Source organism: Podarcis melisellensis, assembly GCF_964234715.1.
Source record: "Podarcis melisellensis genome assembly, chromosome: 10".
NCBI classification, from domain to species: Eukaryota; Metazoa; Chordata; class Lepidosauria; order Squamata; family Lacertidae; genus Podarcis; species Podarcis melisellensis.
Genome location: NC_138542.1, coordinates 32,303,463 through 32,318,095, shown reverse-complemented (window position 1 = coordinate 32,318,095; position 14,633 = coordinate 32,303,463). Strand labels below are relative to the sequence as shown.

The 14,633-nt window shown below is 49.6% G+C and overlaps 1 protein-coding gene across 1 annotated transcript in view; it reads right to left on the bottom strand.

Moving 5' to 3' along the window:
- Positions 1 to 12,486, bottom strand: part of KCNMB4 (potassium calcium-activated channel subfamily M regulatory beta subunit 4) — a 30,123-nt gene extending 17,637 nt beyond the window's left edge. The window contains exon 1 of the mRNA XM_081928116.1: positions 11,118 to 12,486. Within this exon, the coding sequence (XP_081784242.1) occupies positions 11,118 to 11,453 (336 nt within the window). The 5' untranslated portion in view covers positions 11,454 to 12,486. The remainder of the gene's footprint in view (positions 1 to 11,117) is intronic.
- Between the last annotated feature and the right edge of the window lie 2,147 nt (positions 12,487 to 14,633).

Sequence of the window (14,633 nt, the reverse complement as noted above, 5' to 3'; positions counted from 1 at the left end):
GTTCCATTGCACCAGAAGTGGTTTAGTCATGCTGGCCACATGACCTGGAAAGCTGTCTGTGGACAAACGCCGGCTCCCTCGGCCTGAAAGCGAGATGAGTGCCGCAACCCCAGAGTCGCTTTTGACTGGACTCAACTGTCCAAGAGTCCTTTTACCTTTTATCTGTATGTACATTAGCCCTAGCAACGAAAGCAAATTCTGAGACAAAGCCTGGCGAGTTGTGGCTCAAGTTCAATCCACAAAAAGGAAGACAGGTAAGCAAATGTATTTATTTTTATTTTGTAAATAAGTAAAATACTATGTCACATGTCTTCACCAGCCCAGAACGGAGAATTTGAGCAACCCATGTCAAATAATTCATCTACTGCCCACCAGGAACCTGTAGGCTTCCCATTTGTGCTGACTGGGGATACTGGAAGCCAAAAGAGAAGGGATAAGGCAAGTGACAATGAAGGAAACAAACCTTTTCTGTTCTGATATCCATAGGAATACTCACTGCCAGGCTTTTCAGTACTTTTCATGATTAACCTACTGCCTTCTTAGTCCTCTGAGTTTCAGTTTCAAGTTTCTTCACTTTTTTAATGTCAACTTCTGCTTTTACAACACTACTCTGATTTTGGAGACTGTTTCAACGTGGGTCACATTTTATTATCATATAAGCTGCCTGAAGAATTCTAGGTGTGGTGTGCAACAGTTATCCATGCTCTGGGTAACTTCCTGGTTAGACTACTGCAATAACCAAGGTGGAAAATGCTCACAAGTGAGCACAGTGCACCTCATCTTTAAAAGCTGAACATGAGTCGACAGTGTGATGCAGCAGCAAAAGACACTGTAGAGTGTCCCAATCAAGGGAAGTCATAGTCCCATTCTATACTGCCTTGGTGAGAGCACACCTGGAGTCCTGTGTCCAGTTCTGGGTGCCACAATTTAAGAAGGATGTTGACATGTGCAAAGGAGGGCAATGCCACACGCAGCCTTCTGGATCCCATCAATGGTAACAAGTTACCCAGCCTTGTAAATAAGCCCACAAAAGTTACTAGCTTGGGGGGGGGGGAGTCTCCCTCTGCTGCAGCCAGCATGGAAATGCAAACCAAGTAGTCTTCTAGCAAGTACACTTGCAGAGGAGGAACAGAGCAATCTGTTCCTCTTCCACCAACCTGTCCAGTTTCCATGCTTGTCATGAAGAAAGGGACTTTCCTTTTCTTTTCTTTTTTCAAAATTGTTTATTGGTTTTCCAAATTTATGACAAACATATAAAGAAAACATCAAAAAGAAAAAGAAAACAAAACAAATAAACATAAATCCTAACTGTAACAATTCCATTTTTGTTAACATTGTTGGGTGACTTCCTCAAATCCCTCTGGCTGAATTTCCGTATATATCAATGTAGCAGAAAACTAATTTCACCTAAAATTTACTTAGTCAATTAACCTCTTCATGAAGAAAGGGACTTTCCTTCCTTCACGGCTAGGCATGGAAACCAAGTGGACTGGGTGGAAAGATCCATCTTGCTCGCTCCACCTTGCTCACTCGCCTGCATGGGATTCCTGATCGCCAATGGCTACCAGGGCAAGTTGTTAATTATAAGGCAGTATTTACTTAATTAGGGGCGCAGGTGGCGCTGTGGGTTAAAGCCTCAGCGCCTAGGACTTGCCGATCGAAAGGTCGGGGGTTCGAATCCCTGCGGCGGGGTGCGCTCCCGCTGCTCGGTCCCAGCGCCTGCCAACCTAGCAGTTCGAAAGCACCTCTGGGTGCAAGTAGATAAATAGGGACCGCTTACCAGCGGGAAGGTAAACGGCGTTTCCGTGTGCGGCTCTGGCTCGCCAGAGCAGCGATGTCACGCTGGCCACGTGACCCGGAAGTGTCTTCGGACAGCGCTGGCCCCTGGCCTCTTAAGTGAGATGGGCGCACAACCCCAGAGTCTGTCAAGACTGGCCCGTACGGGCAGGGGTACCTTTACCTTTACCTATTTACTTAATTGCTCCTTAAATTCTGAACACATTTTTCTTAATCCTGGAAAGAAGATTTATATACAGATGTAGGCATGGCTAATATGGATGGTGATGTGCACATTGTGATGCAGATTTGAGCCTCCTTAAAAAAAGGGTGGGTGTGTATTCTGCCTAAAACTAGAGTGGGATTGGGCAACATTGACTCTCATTGATTTTGATTAAAGTTGTCTAAATAAGTACGTTTAGGATTATAGCCTTTATTCAGCAACACGCAAAATCTCGTCCATACTCCTTTCACCTGTAGTAAAGCAAGTAAATTGGAAAAATCTAATTGCTTTCTTTTCTGATCCAGAATCATCATGACCTATCATAGCAGCCATCCTGAAAACCTAATACTTCACAAAGCAATCAGAGTTAGTGCTTTATCCATTCTAAACAGCGGGCGGGCAGAAAGGCACGTACATTTGAATTAATAGCAATGCTCAGAAGACACCTTCCACCAAGAAATGGTGTCTATTTCCAAAGTAAATATTATGGTGTCTCTAATTTTGTTCAAAGGCATTAATTCTCACTGTAGCACAAATACACAATTTAGTAATGTTCAATTAATTAAAATAATAGCTTGTCCATTTTTGTTTTTGTATTCCAAGCAGAATGAGGTGGGGGGACTGGACGGGATATTTATGGGTCACTTGCTTCCCAAATCTTGTATTGTTGTTAGAGACTCAATGCTTTTGCAAATGAGTGCCCATGAACTGAGAACTTAAGGGGGAAAATTGGGGGGAAAGCTTGTTCATGGATGATAATGACTACCAACTCTAATGGCTATTTCATACCTCCATTGTTGGAGGTGGTTTGACCTAAAAACCCTCCCCTACACTACACTCTTGCCAATTCTGCCCCTCCAGCCTTGCTGCTCCATTTCCCCCTCTCCTTTGGTTTCCCACTTGCCTTCTTCATCTTGCACATCCAGTTGGGAAAGAAGCAAAATTTGGTTGCCATGCAACCAAAGGACGCAACCTCTGTTGCATCCACATTGTGCCTTCTTTGTTTCCCCCCCTCAACCAAGAAAGATGCTTCTTATTCTCTACCTCCACCCTCATTAGCAACAAACAAAACAAAAACACAGCGGCAACGGCTTTGAAGGGTACAATGCACCTGAACAGAGTGAGAAACGCACAGAGGAGTAAAACAGCTCTACTAGAATCCAGACAATAACAACATGTAAAATGAAGATCAGCTGTCCTCGAGCAAGCAATGGAATGGGAATTCTACAGAAGCATGGCAGGCTGATGAAAATACATACAGTGGTACCTCGGGTTAAGTACTTAATTCGTTCTGGAGGTCCGTTCTTAACCTGAAGCACCACTTTAGCTAATGGGGCCTCCTGCTGCCACTGCACCGCCGGAGCACAATTTCTGTTCTCATCCTGAAGCAAAGTTCTTAACCCGGGGTAATATTTCTGGGTTAGCAGAGTCTGTAACCTGAAGCGCATGTAACCTGAGGTACCACTGTACATGGTGGGAAACTTCAGGCCTGGTGGCTGAACATGTCCTGCCAGGCCTCTCTATCTGGTCATCAGAATCCACCCCAGGCCCCATCCCTCACTGTTCCAGCCTTGTACTCTGAGTGCTTTTACCCATCTGACAGCGTAAGAAACTCAGATAGATAAGCAAGGTGCCAAATGGCACCTTAAACCTAGGTTACGGTCGCCACAACATAATGTCTATTAGCCAGAGGGTTGGACTAGATGGCCCTTGTGATCACTTCCAATGCTGCAGCTGTATGATTCTGTGATCTCAACCACATTGCTTGACTGTAGCTTGCTCTTACAGCAACTCATTTGTCCCACTATGAAAGGAGAAATCCACACAGGGGAAATGGAAGTGGTATTAACTATGGACTAAGGCAGTGGTTTTTTAAACTACGGTCGCCAACCTGTCACCCAGAAATCTCCACGCAGTCACAATTGGACCTGTGCCAGTAGCAAAATGCGCCTGGCTTCCGCCTAGTTTCAAACACTGGTCTGGAATGTGTCCCTGAACTCTGATAAGGCCTTTTGCTTGCCTAGGTAGAGGATAGAGAGGGGCGGGTGAGCGTGTGGGTAGAAGCTCCCCTACTGCAGAAAGGTAACATTTACATGCATTGCTCCACCAACTTCTGCCCCCGGCCCCACTTAACCACTTGTATGTGGTCCTTGGCATGTTGTGGCCCATGGGCTGAAAACTTACCCATGCTCCTCTAAGGTGTGATGATCTGAAATGTTCCAGGCTGTAAAAACAAGAGAGGCCGAGCTCTGCCAATAGACAAAGGTGCAAAGCGGTCTCTGACTTTTGATGAGAAATACATCTTCAAAGCCTGCTGGGAGGCTTCTGTGAGGTGAGGGAAGTTAGACACAGAGTAGCTTGACTAGAATTTACCGGTAGGCAAAAGTTTTACAAGCAGTTTATTCTCTCAGAATCCCCTAGCTCTGAAGTCACCCTCTCCCGATTCAAGTAACACTAACTCATAGGCAATGAGAAGCTCAACTAGTTGCAGGTCCCCTTTACCCCGTTTTATGAGTCTTGAACATAAAGTCTGAAGTAAGGAGCTATAGAAACAACAAATATTGAGGAAAGTAAGCTTCGATTGTGCTTCCTGTTCTACTAGGAGATGCCTCCAGTTCCAGTTAATCACCATTGTTTCTTTCTCTCTCTCTCTCTCTCTCTCTCTCTCTCTCTCTCTCTCTCTCTCTCTCTCTCTCTTATTTCCGCAGTTTATTTGTTGAATTCATTTTCTCCCCTTTCTTCTCATCTCTTTGTCCATTTCAGTTCACCAGGCTTCCCCCCAGGTGTGTGTTGGCAAGAGCACATGCTGAGCAATGTTCAGCAACTCCCCAACCCTCAGCCAGCCAGCACCCCTCAGCTTGGCCCAGTCTATCAACTTGCTGCTGATCTTAGACCCATTTGAACCTGAAGTTAAAAAGGCAGAGTGGTAACCCTGCTTGAAAAGTGGAGCTCACTTTTTTAAAGTGACATACAAGCAACATAAGAATAGCCGTGCTGGGTCAAACTAAAGATCCATCTACTCCAGCAAGCTGCTTCTCAAAGTATCCAATCAGATACCTCGACTGGGGGAAGGAAGTGAGTTGGCAGTCTCTCTAGAAACTTCTGCCCAGCTTCATGGTAAGTCCAGCCCTGTAACCACAGCTAAGCTTTGATACACCACTGAACAACGGGTTTTCTCTTTCCTCCTCTGCCCTGTACAGTAAAGTTTTTGACTTTTTATGCTCAAAAGTCCTAACGGCCATTTATATCCAAACTTGATTCTGCTCAGCAGTTTCTTTTCATTCAGAACATCACGCTTATGAACAGCCTGGTGCTGTAAGACACCACAATCAATCACAATACACTCTTCCCAGCATTTAAATAAGGAACTTTCAGATTTGAGCCAAATATAAGGGACAAAAGAACCCACCCAAAACTTCACAGCATATTTTTAAATGATAATGGGGCACCTTCTTTGTATCACTTTGAGGATGCATGTGAAACATGGTTGTCGCAGGACAACAGCCATTCTAAGCGGCTCTTCCAGAGCCACCCAAACAATAAGATGAAGCCATGAGCTACTCGTCACGAGAGAACTAGCATCTTTCTTCTAGATTCTCACACCGCACCTTTCCCAGTTCATTCTCCAACACTGGCAGGTCGCTCCCATCAGTATAGACAATAAGTCAGATGGAACAATGGTTTGACTTGGAATGAGGCAGCTTCTGATGTTCCTAAGCACAATAGGTGTTTTTCCATTTTCTGAACCTGCTTAAAATATGCCTGTGCCACAAGGGAGCGCAGCAATGATGTAAGTAAACGAGGGCAAGAAGGAGGAGAGGAAAGGGAGGGGATGATGGTAGATGCAGGCAGGCACCAAGGTCAAAGCTAAAGAACAAGAGAAAACAAAAGGGATGATGACAAATCCAGTCAAGACTTTGGATTTCTTGTTTTTTTACTTATAGCTCAACTACCACAAGGAACAATATGTTTCTTATTCTACATCCTATCTGGTCCTACCTTTAAGCAGAGTGAGGTAGCTACCTCAGGCAGCAGATACTGGGACAAGTAACATGCCCCTGCCCCTGGAGCCATTTCTCTTGAGCTTCCTTGGCCCTTTCTATCCTCCTAAGCTGGTGACTTGGCAGTGGCAATGTTTGCTTGTTGTTGGCATGAGTTGGTGTCATGACCCTAGAGACCAGCAGTGACCAAGCCACTGAGTCAGAAGCTATAGTGCCACCAGTTGGGGAGCTGGACCAGGTTCCTAGCTCTGAACATGAAGCTGGCAGACAGGCACCTGCCAAACCAGATCCCACAGCACCAGAGTCTGTAGAAGCAGAGCCAGGACCCTCGTAGGCACTTCTCAGGGGCCAAGGAACTGACTGCCTCCCAGAAAGTGCACCAGGTGAGAACCCATGCAGCAAAGGAGAAGCATCAGTCTTCGGGTCAGAGGGTTGGCCTTTCAAGAACTGCAGTTCTTCAACAAAAAGGGCAGAGCACAGAAGAGGTGGAATTGGCAGCAGACACTCAGAAGGGTCTCAATTCACCTCCAGCCTTCAATGGAGAAAGTTGCTCACTAAGAGCTCTCCTTGGTGCTGAAAGAACTCAACCTGCCTTGTTCAGTGATCTCTTCCTGGGGGGCAGGACAAAACAGTTGGCCGGCCATCTTGCCTAGTCACCTTCTCGCAGCGCATCACAGATAACACTGTTGGGAAAGGCCCCTGACCAAGGAAGGAGGTCACGCACTTCCAGCAGACATTGCACATGTGCACAGATTGCCAACTCAGCTGATGCATACTGGTGCTACCATTGCTACATTATAGCTATTGTTTGAGCAGGAACCAGTGAGCATGGTGTTGCAGGACAGGTGCTGTGCATGCTGCATGCCCTGCCTTGCATACCCTAAATTTGCCAACTGTCCCCAAGTGCAGTGGAGGACCCTGTCCCAAGGCCAGGGTTGATAGGAAGTTTTAGTTGTCAGTCCGGTCAGACTGTAAGCATTGAATGAAAGGATAGCACTATCTTGTCCTTATTTTCCTAGTAGTGACTGCCTCTGTTTCACTGCTCTTAAAAATCACAGCAACTACTGTATTTTTCGCCCTATAGGACGCACTTTTTCCCCTCCAAAAATGAAGGGGAAATGTGTGTGGGTCCTATGGGGCGAATGCAGGCTTTCGCTGAAGCCTGGAGAGCGTGAGGCATCGGTGCGCACTGACTCCTCTCGCTCTCCAGGCTCCAGGAAGCTATCCCCAAGCCTTGCATGCCCGGGGGGGAATTCCCCCGGGCGCGCAAGGCTTGCGGGCGGCAGCACGGGGCGCCCTTCGGAGGACGCCCCGTGCTCCGTGCAGGTGTCTGCAAGCCTTGCGCACCCGGGGAATCTCTGCAGGGCTCCCCATGCTGCGGACAGTAGCCTGCCGCCCGACACGCGGGGCGCCCTGAAGCAGAGCACCCCTCGCGCCGGGCAGACATCGGCCAGCCCCACAAGCTCGGGGGACAGCGGGGAGGCACAGCACCGCCATCCCACTGTTCCCCGACCTGGTTTTGGGGGGAAAATAAAGGGAAAATTTTTTTCCTTTATTTCCCCCCAAAAAAAGGAGGTGCGTCCTATGGGAAGGAGCGTCCTATGGGACGAAAAATACGGTACCTTGGATGTTTCCAAGACCTACTGGTGGACCTGATCTTAAATTTTGAGAATTATTAGAGGCAAATCAGATCAAAGGTGAAGACGAATATTGAGAGTTAGCTTATAAGAGCAGAAGTACTAGGAAAGTGGACATACCTTCATTGCCCATCTAACGAGCTTACTGTAGCATGAACCTTCAAAACCAATAGCCCATTTAATCTGATGCTTGAGCTGGATCCAGGAGGAGATAGCTATCCATTTATTTTAGAGGTTGCCTCAGGAGTAGCCATGATTCTGCCACCCACCTTTTTATTGCTTTAGCCGCCATACTTTTTTAAAAAAGCATGAGCAATTCATTTGCCATCTACAACTTTTACAATGAATAATGGACAGAGAGGTTTCGCCACCCGAGGAAAAGAAAGAAACCAGTCACACTTTTAAATTGCCACTACTAAAGAAAAAGATGGTGCAAGTAAGAATCTCATGGCATTATCTGGATTTCATTAGTGCACATAAATTTGCAGGATGTTCTTCGTCTCTCCTACAAAACAGAGCCAAATTGTTGTGTGTGTTTTTAAAAATAAAACTCATGTTAATTCCCCCCCCCCCCCCCGCACACTGGGTTTACAGGCCTGATGAGAACAACTGTAAGTGTACCCCCAGAAAATGTGAGGTGGAAATTTGGAAACATATGCCTCATATAGGAAACTTTGTCAGGCCACTGTTACAGGTTGCAGCTGCCTTTTGGGTATACGTTCAAACAGCTGGGAGTTTGCAGCTGGATGCAGTAACACAAAGAGTCCACGTGAACCTACCTACTTGAACTGTAAGTGGATAAAAGTGCAACATAAAAAATTACAATAGTAGCACCACCCAATATTTGGATATTCAAGTGCTCAAGGTGCTTCATGTACGCTGCCCATGTTTGCACATAGAGGAAAGCCAAACCGTATGTCAGTGCAAATGTGTGGACTCTCCGTGAGGAGATCGCACCCATTTTGCTCCTCCCTGGTCCTTTTAACTCAGTGCAGCACACCAGCCAAGCCAAAGTTTGGCTTAGCGTGTCATCCAGGCATGGGATTGTAGTTAGGATTTGTTCTTGGCTAGAGCTCGTGGTTAGTAAGGAGAGAGTTTAACTGCAAGCCCAGGTTCAAACAACACACTAAGAGCCAAACCTTGGCATACCTTTGTGTAGTGTGTGATTTAAAAAATGGGAGGGGGGAGTAAAGCAGGTGATCTATACGCCAAACCCTGCAAGGTAAATCTGTATAAACACCTCTCATATTTCAGATGGGAAGTGGTTCCCCAATGGCTACCTAGGGAGCTCGGGGCAGAGATGAAATCTGAACTGGGGACTTTCTGTTTGCAGCTTAATCCCTTTATTGCAACTGGGGGCGGGGGGGGGGATACAAATACATTTAAGTGAGATATCTGTATCTCAGTGGACATGGCCCAAGCCTGTCACGGTTCCCTCCACTACTTCTAATAGATTCCAGTGCCTCAGGCAACGATCAATCAATTTTTGGCTCCTTCCCTGAAATTAATTAGAAATCTCCTTTCCTTTTAAATCAGGTTCTGCCCAGATTCCCCTCCAAAACCAGGGCTAATTTAATGCCAAACCCTTAGCAGGCACATCCACTGCCAGGAAGAGGTGAAAGAACAAGAACAGAAATGATTTATGGGGGGAAATTTGAACATTCACACTATACAAAAAGAACAGTGAGCAATTTACTTCACCCAGCTCAGTTTTCCGGTCTGTGAAATAGGAACACCAACATCTTACTTCACAAGGTTTTAAGTAGCAGTAGTAATATTCCTACTTCCGCCTGCTTCTTGGGATAAAAGCAATGACAAACCTAGACAGCATCTTAAAAAGTAGAGACATCACCTTGCCAACAAAGGTCCGTATAGTTAAAGCTATGGTGATGTATGGAAGTGAGAGCTGGACCATAAACAAGGCTGATCGCCGAAGAATTGATGCTTTTGAATTATGGTGTTGGAGGAGACTCTTGAGAGTCCCATGGACTGCAAGAAGATCAAACCTCTCCATTCTGAAGGAAATCAGCCCTGAGTGCTCACTGGAAGGACAGATCCTGAAGCTGAGCCTCCAATACTTTGGCCACCTCATGAGAAGAAAAGACTCCCTGGAAAAGACCCTGATGATGGGAAAGATGGAGGGCACAAGGAGAAGGGGATGACAGAGGACGAGATGGTTGGACAGTGTTCTCGAAGCTACCAGCATGAGTTTGACCAAACTGCAGGAGGCAGTGGAAGACAGGAGTGCCTGGCATGCTCTGGTCCATGGGGTCACGAAGAGTCGGACACGACTAAACGACTAAACAACAACAACAGTAATATTCCTCCTGTGGCAAACAGAAGCTTCAGGTGGGGAGGACAATTTGTATCAGGACCATGGTGCTGCAAGGAGGATTCAAACCTGCATGCTCATGGGTCCCAGGTCCGATCACACACACACTCCACCCCTGGCAGCTATTTACAGTTTTAAAAAGACACAAGCAATGCCAATCCACGTGTTTAACATCACTTGTGGTTTAAACCCTAAGGAGCCGAGGGTGGCGAATGTACCCTTCCCTTCACATTTAAACCCACAACAACAACCCTGTGAGAGAGGCTATGCGGTAAGAAAGAACGGATGTCCCAAGGTCACTCGTGAGCTTTGCACACAATAGGGATTTGAGGCACTCCAACCACCACAACATGCCAGTATTGGGCAACCTTCGTTACTGTGAGGTGTAATGAGAGGGCAGAACAGCTCTGTAAGTAAAAGCGCTCTGCACACTCTCAGGAACCCCGTTATACCACCTGCTCCAGCAGCAATCCCAGTCAGGAAAGCGGGGAGGAGGCGCAGTGGGGAAAGACATCCCCACCAGCGCAAAATGTCAAGGGCGCAAACTTTCCAAAGCTGCGCTTGCTGCGCCTCTGGCTACTCTGAAAAGAACCGGAGCTCCGGCTTCCTATTGGAGCGGGCGACTTCTAGAGCGTGGGCGGCCCAATGGGCAGGAGGTCCTGCATTCTATGGAACGGACAGGATGTTCTGGGCTACGGGGCTCTGGACTCGGGTCCCCGGCCAGTTAGGAGGACAGATCCCTGGCAAGCTTCTCTGGCACTGACGAAGCCGCAAGAGTTGCCAGCTGTCTCGAGTCCCGGAACATCCCCGGAGCCTCCTGACCCTTTTTCTTGGTCCGAGAGTCGACCGCTGCCCACAGAGTCCAGTGGAGACACCTGGGGACGCACGGAGGCGCAACAGGCTGCCCCTGCCTACACTCGCCCAACTCCAGGCACGAATCCCGCCTGCGGACCTTTCTGTGGATCCCCTGGCGGATCGGGCCGGCGAGTAACGGGGCTTCCTTTCTCAAACCCCCAACGCGTCCCAGTTCAAATCGCTCCCGTTCGCCCCCTTCCCCAACCTTCCCTCCTGGATCCCAAGATTTCAGCGGGTTGCCCTCTGCACGTGCCCAGAGGAGGGTTCCGGGGCTGCGCCTCCCCCGGGCTTACCTTGGGGTTGGCGAGCAGCTCGTGCTCGTCCTGGTGCAGCAGCGCCCGGGCGTCGGACTCGGAGTTGTTGACGTAGATCTGGAGGCAGGGGTAGAGCGCGGTGCCCTTGCAGTCGGCGCCGCACGTGAAAGTGCACTCGAAGAGCTCGCCGACCTGCTGCACCGACACCACCGTGCAGTTGGCCGCTTTGCCCTGCAGGTCCTGCAGGGCCGGGTTGAGCCAGCAGAAGCCCAGGATGAAGAGAGACACGATGCCCGTGGCGATGAGGAACAAGCCCAGCCGGATGCTCTTGTCCTCGGCTTCGGTGTACTCGTAGGACACCCGGATCTTCGCCATCGGGATCGCGGGAGGCGGCGAGCGAACCAAACGGAAAGGCGGGCGGAGGAGGAGGAGGAGAGGGGCGGGAAGAGGAAAAGCAGCAGAATCGGCGAGGGGTTTGGGTTTTGCTTCTGGCTCCTTCGCGTCCAAAGCGGGGAAGCCCCGCTCCGTCCCGCCGCCGCCCGTTCGATCCCAGCTGCGGGACTAGCCCTGGCCGGGCTCCAGCCCAGGGGGAGGCGCCTGGGGCCGGCGAGCAGGCAGGGAGGCTCCCCTCGCGGCGCGCCAAACAGGCCTTGCAAGGCGGGAAAAGACCCGGGCGCGCTGCGCTGCGCTTCCCTACTCCCGAGGACAGGGGGCTTCCCCGGAGTCTGGCGCCTCGCGGCTCGCCTCCCACCGACTGGATCCGAGCTGGCTGGGAGCCTGGCGACATCTGCCACGAGGTAAGCGCCTTACGGCGGAGGAGGGAGCCCGAGCCGCCGCGCTGCCCTTGCTCAATCTCTTCCCTCCCTCCTCCCCCCCCCCAAGCCGCTTCGGGGGGGGGTGTAGGGCGGGGAGGGGGGCTCGCCATTGACAATCGGAGAGAGGGACCCAGGCAGGCAGGCAGGCGGCACCACCTCCTCCTCCTCCTTTTCCCTCCCCCGCCCCCCCCGCTCCCTCATCTCCAGTGAAAGCGGACAGGGACAGCTCGGCCCAGGATTATCTCTTGTTTTAAGTCCCGGAAGTGGAGCTTGATTACTCGCCCCGATTAAGGGCGTCCGCAGGGAGGCAAGTCTTGAATGGGGGCAGCGCCACGTGCAGCTCATTCAAGCGCCTCCAAGCGTGGAGGGCGGGAGGGACGCGCGGCAGTCGCGCTGGAACGGGAGCGAGCACGTGGCTCGCAGCAGGCGCTCGCCGCCCCCTCCAGGCCGGCTTGCTCCTCTCTCTTTTTTTATGAAGGGGTTTTAGCCGCTTTAATCTCCTGGAAGAGACCGAGAAATCTCATTCAGTAATTTCTCGTTCTCCTCCCCCACCCACCCTCCGTGCCCTCCACGCCCGGCCGGCCCAGCTGGCCAACCATCAAGCTCGCAGCAGCAGCAGCAGCGACGGAAACCACATGCGCATCCCACTTGCTCTCTTTCGCCCGCCTAAAAGTTTCCAAACTGGAGCCGATGCTTTACATGTGCACTGGAATGATCTGAAATAAAGGAATGCACGTTATAAAATATGATGGTGGTGATTTCCTGGCAAGAAAACTTTAGTATTACTATAATTTCAAAGTGTCGCCATCTCTTGGAATAAGGGTTTGCCTACAGGGCAGCTGGGCGGTGCCCCGTGCATATTCCGCGCTCTTCTTCCGATCGTTCAAATGGCAAATCCCGGGGCAAGATCAGCTCAAACTACACAGTCCACCTGGGCAGCGGCGGGGGAACCTCGTTTTTTCTCCCCTGCGCAATAGGTAGTATCTCTCGAGAACGTCCCCTATCCACGCCCTGGGCTTTAGGGCTACAGAACAACAACAGCCATGGGATAAAACAACCGAAATGTCCTTACAATGAAGGGAATCTAAAGCAACTCCAACAAACACAGCAGTACCATCCCAAGATTCTGCTCAAAAACAAAAAGCCGAATATACAAAAACCCAGTGGCAAGAATTGCTACTAGCAGTAATGAAACAGAGGGGAAACAGATTCTGGGAACTGGTGGCCTGGGTTTAATGGAAGAGAGTTCATCACAGGAAGCCTCAATTCCTGCCTCTGATTGGGTTAAATATTTCTCCAACCCGAGCCAGGGCCAGCCCAAAATGTTTTGCTGCCTGAGGCAAACCAGAAAATGACACACATTGGTTGGTTCACAGGCAGGGCCCTGCCTCTCTAGTGGCTGCTTTCCCCCTTTTCTTCCCTGAGGGATAGGGCTGCCATATTTCAAAAAGTGAAAATCTGGACAGAAAAGTTGTTGGATTTTTTTGCAAAAAAAAGGGGGGGGGGAGTTTTTGAGCTGTTTTTAAGAGAAATTGCCAAAAACGACACTGCTGACATGGCTTTTCCTGGACTTTTCAGCAATTTCTGCCAGGACACTGCTACTGAAGACCAATTGCCAGCTATGTCCAGGAAATTCCAGGCATATGGCAACTCTACTGTGGGAGATAGACCTAGCAAATGGGTCTTGGTTCACAGCAGCTGCATCTATCTCCCTCAGGTGTGGATCTGCCAGCCTTCCCAACTGTCCAGAGTCTGGCACCCAAGGCAGTCACCGCCTTTCGCCTCATCAGGTCTACAACAGTTAGAGGGGTCAGGCAAACTCCCTGTGGCAAGATAAGGGAACTCCAACAGCAGCAGCCACAACACATTCCCCACCAAGTGCTCAGTGGGAAGAGGGTCTTCCCTGTGGTGGCACCCCCAGATTTGGGATCCAGATTTCCTGGCAGCAGTGGGAGGGCACTGAGTTAAGCAGTGCTTTGAACTGCAGACGGCTGCATACAAACCGTACATTTAAAGCACGCCCCTTGGCCGAGAAACCTGGGAATTTATTATTAAGGTTGCTGGGAATCAGTGGCGTAGCGTGGGGGGTGCAGGGGGGGCGGGCGCAACATCTGGGGGTTAGGGTTAGGGGGCGCAAATCCACAGGTTAGGGGGTGCAAATTACTTGCCTTGCCCCGGGTGCTGACAACCCACGCTACGCCACTGCTGGGAATTGCAACTCTGTGGAGGGTAAACTATAGTTCCTAGTCTGGCACTCTAACCCACTCCTCCACACTGGAGATCATCGGCTCTGAAAAAGCTCACATGCTTTTATTGGGCAGTAGGAGCGGGGAGACCAGAGGCATAATCTGGATGGGCATTGCTAATCCAGTAGATGTTCCTATTTGCACACAAGCCTGAGCTAAATCCAACTTGCATCTCTAAGAAGAAGTGATGGAGGGAGAAGCAGAGGCAGAGCTGGACTGGCCTTGGTACGTAACTTACACACACACACACACACACACACACACACTGCTGCATGATACAGAACGCTGCTTCCCGCTCAGCAGCCCATCAGCATTCTTCATCCTTAACAACAGAAGCCATGACACTTAATTTCTCACCACGAGAGCCCAGCAGTACACTACAGGCAGTCAATAACCACTTTATCACTTGAGCTGGCCGCTATATTATAGATTCCCCCTTTCTGTGAACTCAGCTGACTACTGCAGTTCCTTCAGAATGCAACTTCACTTCCCGG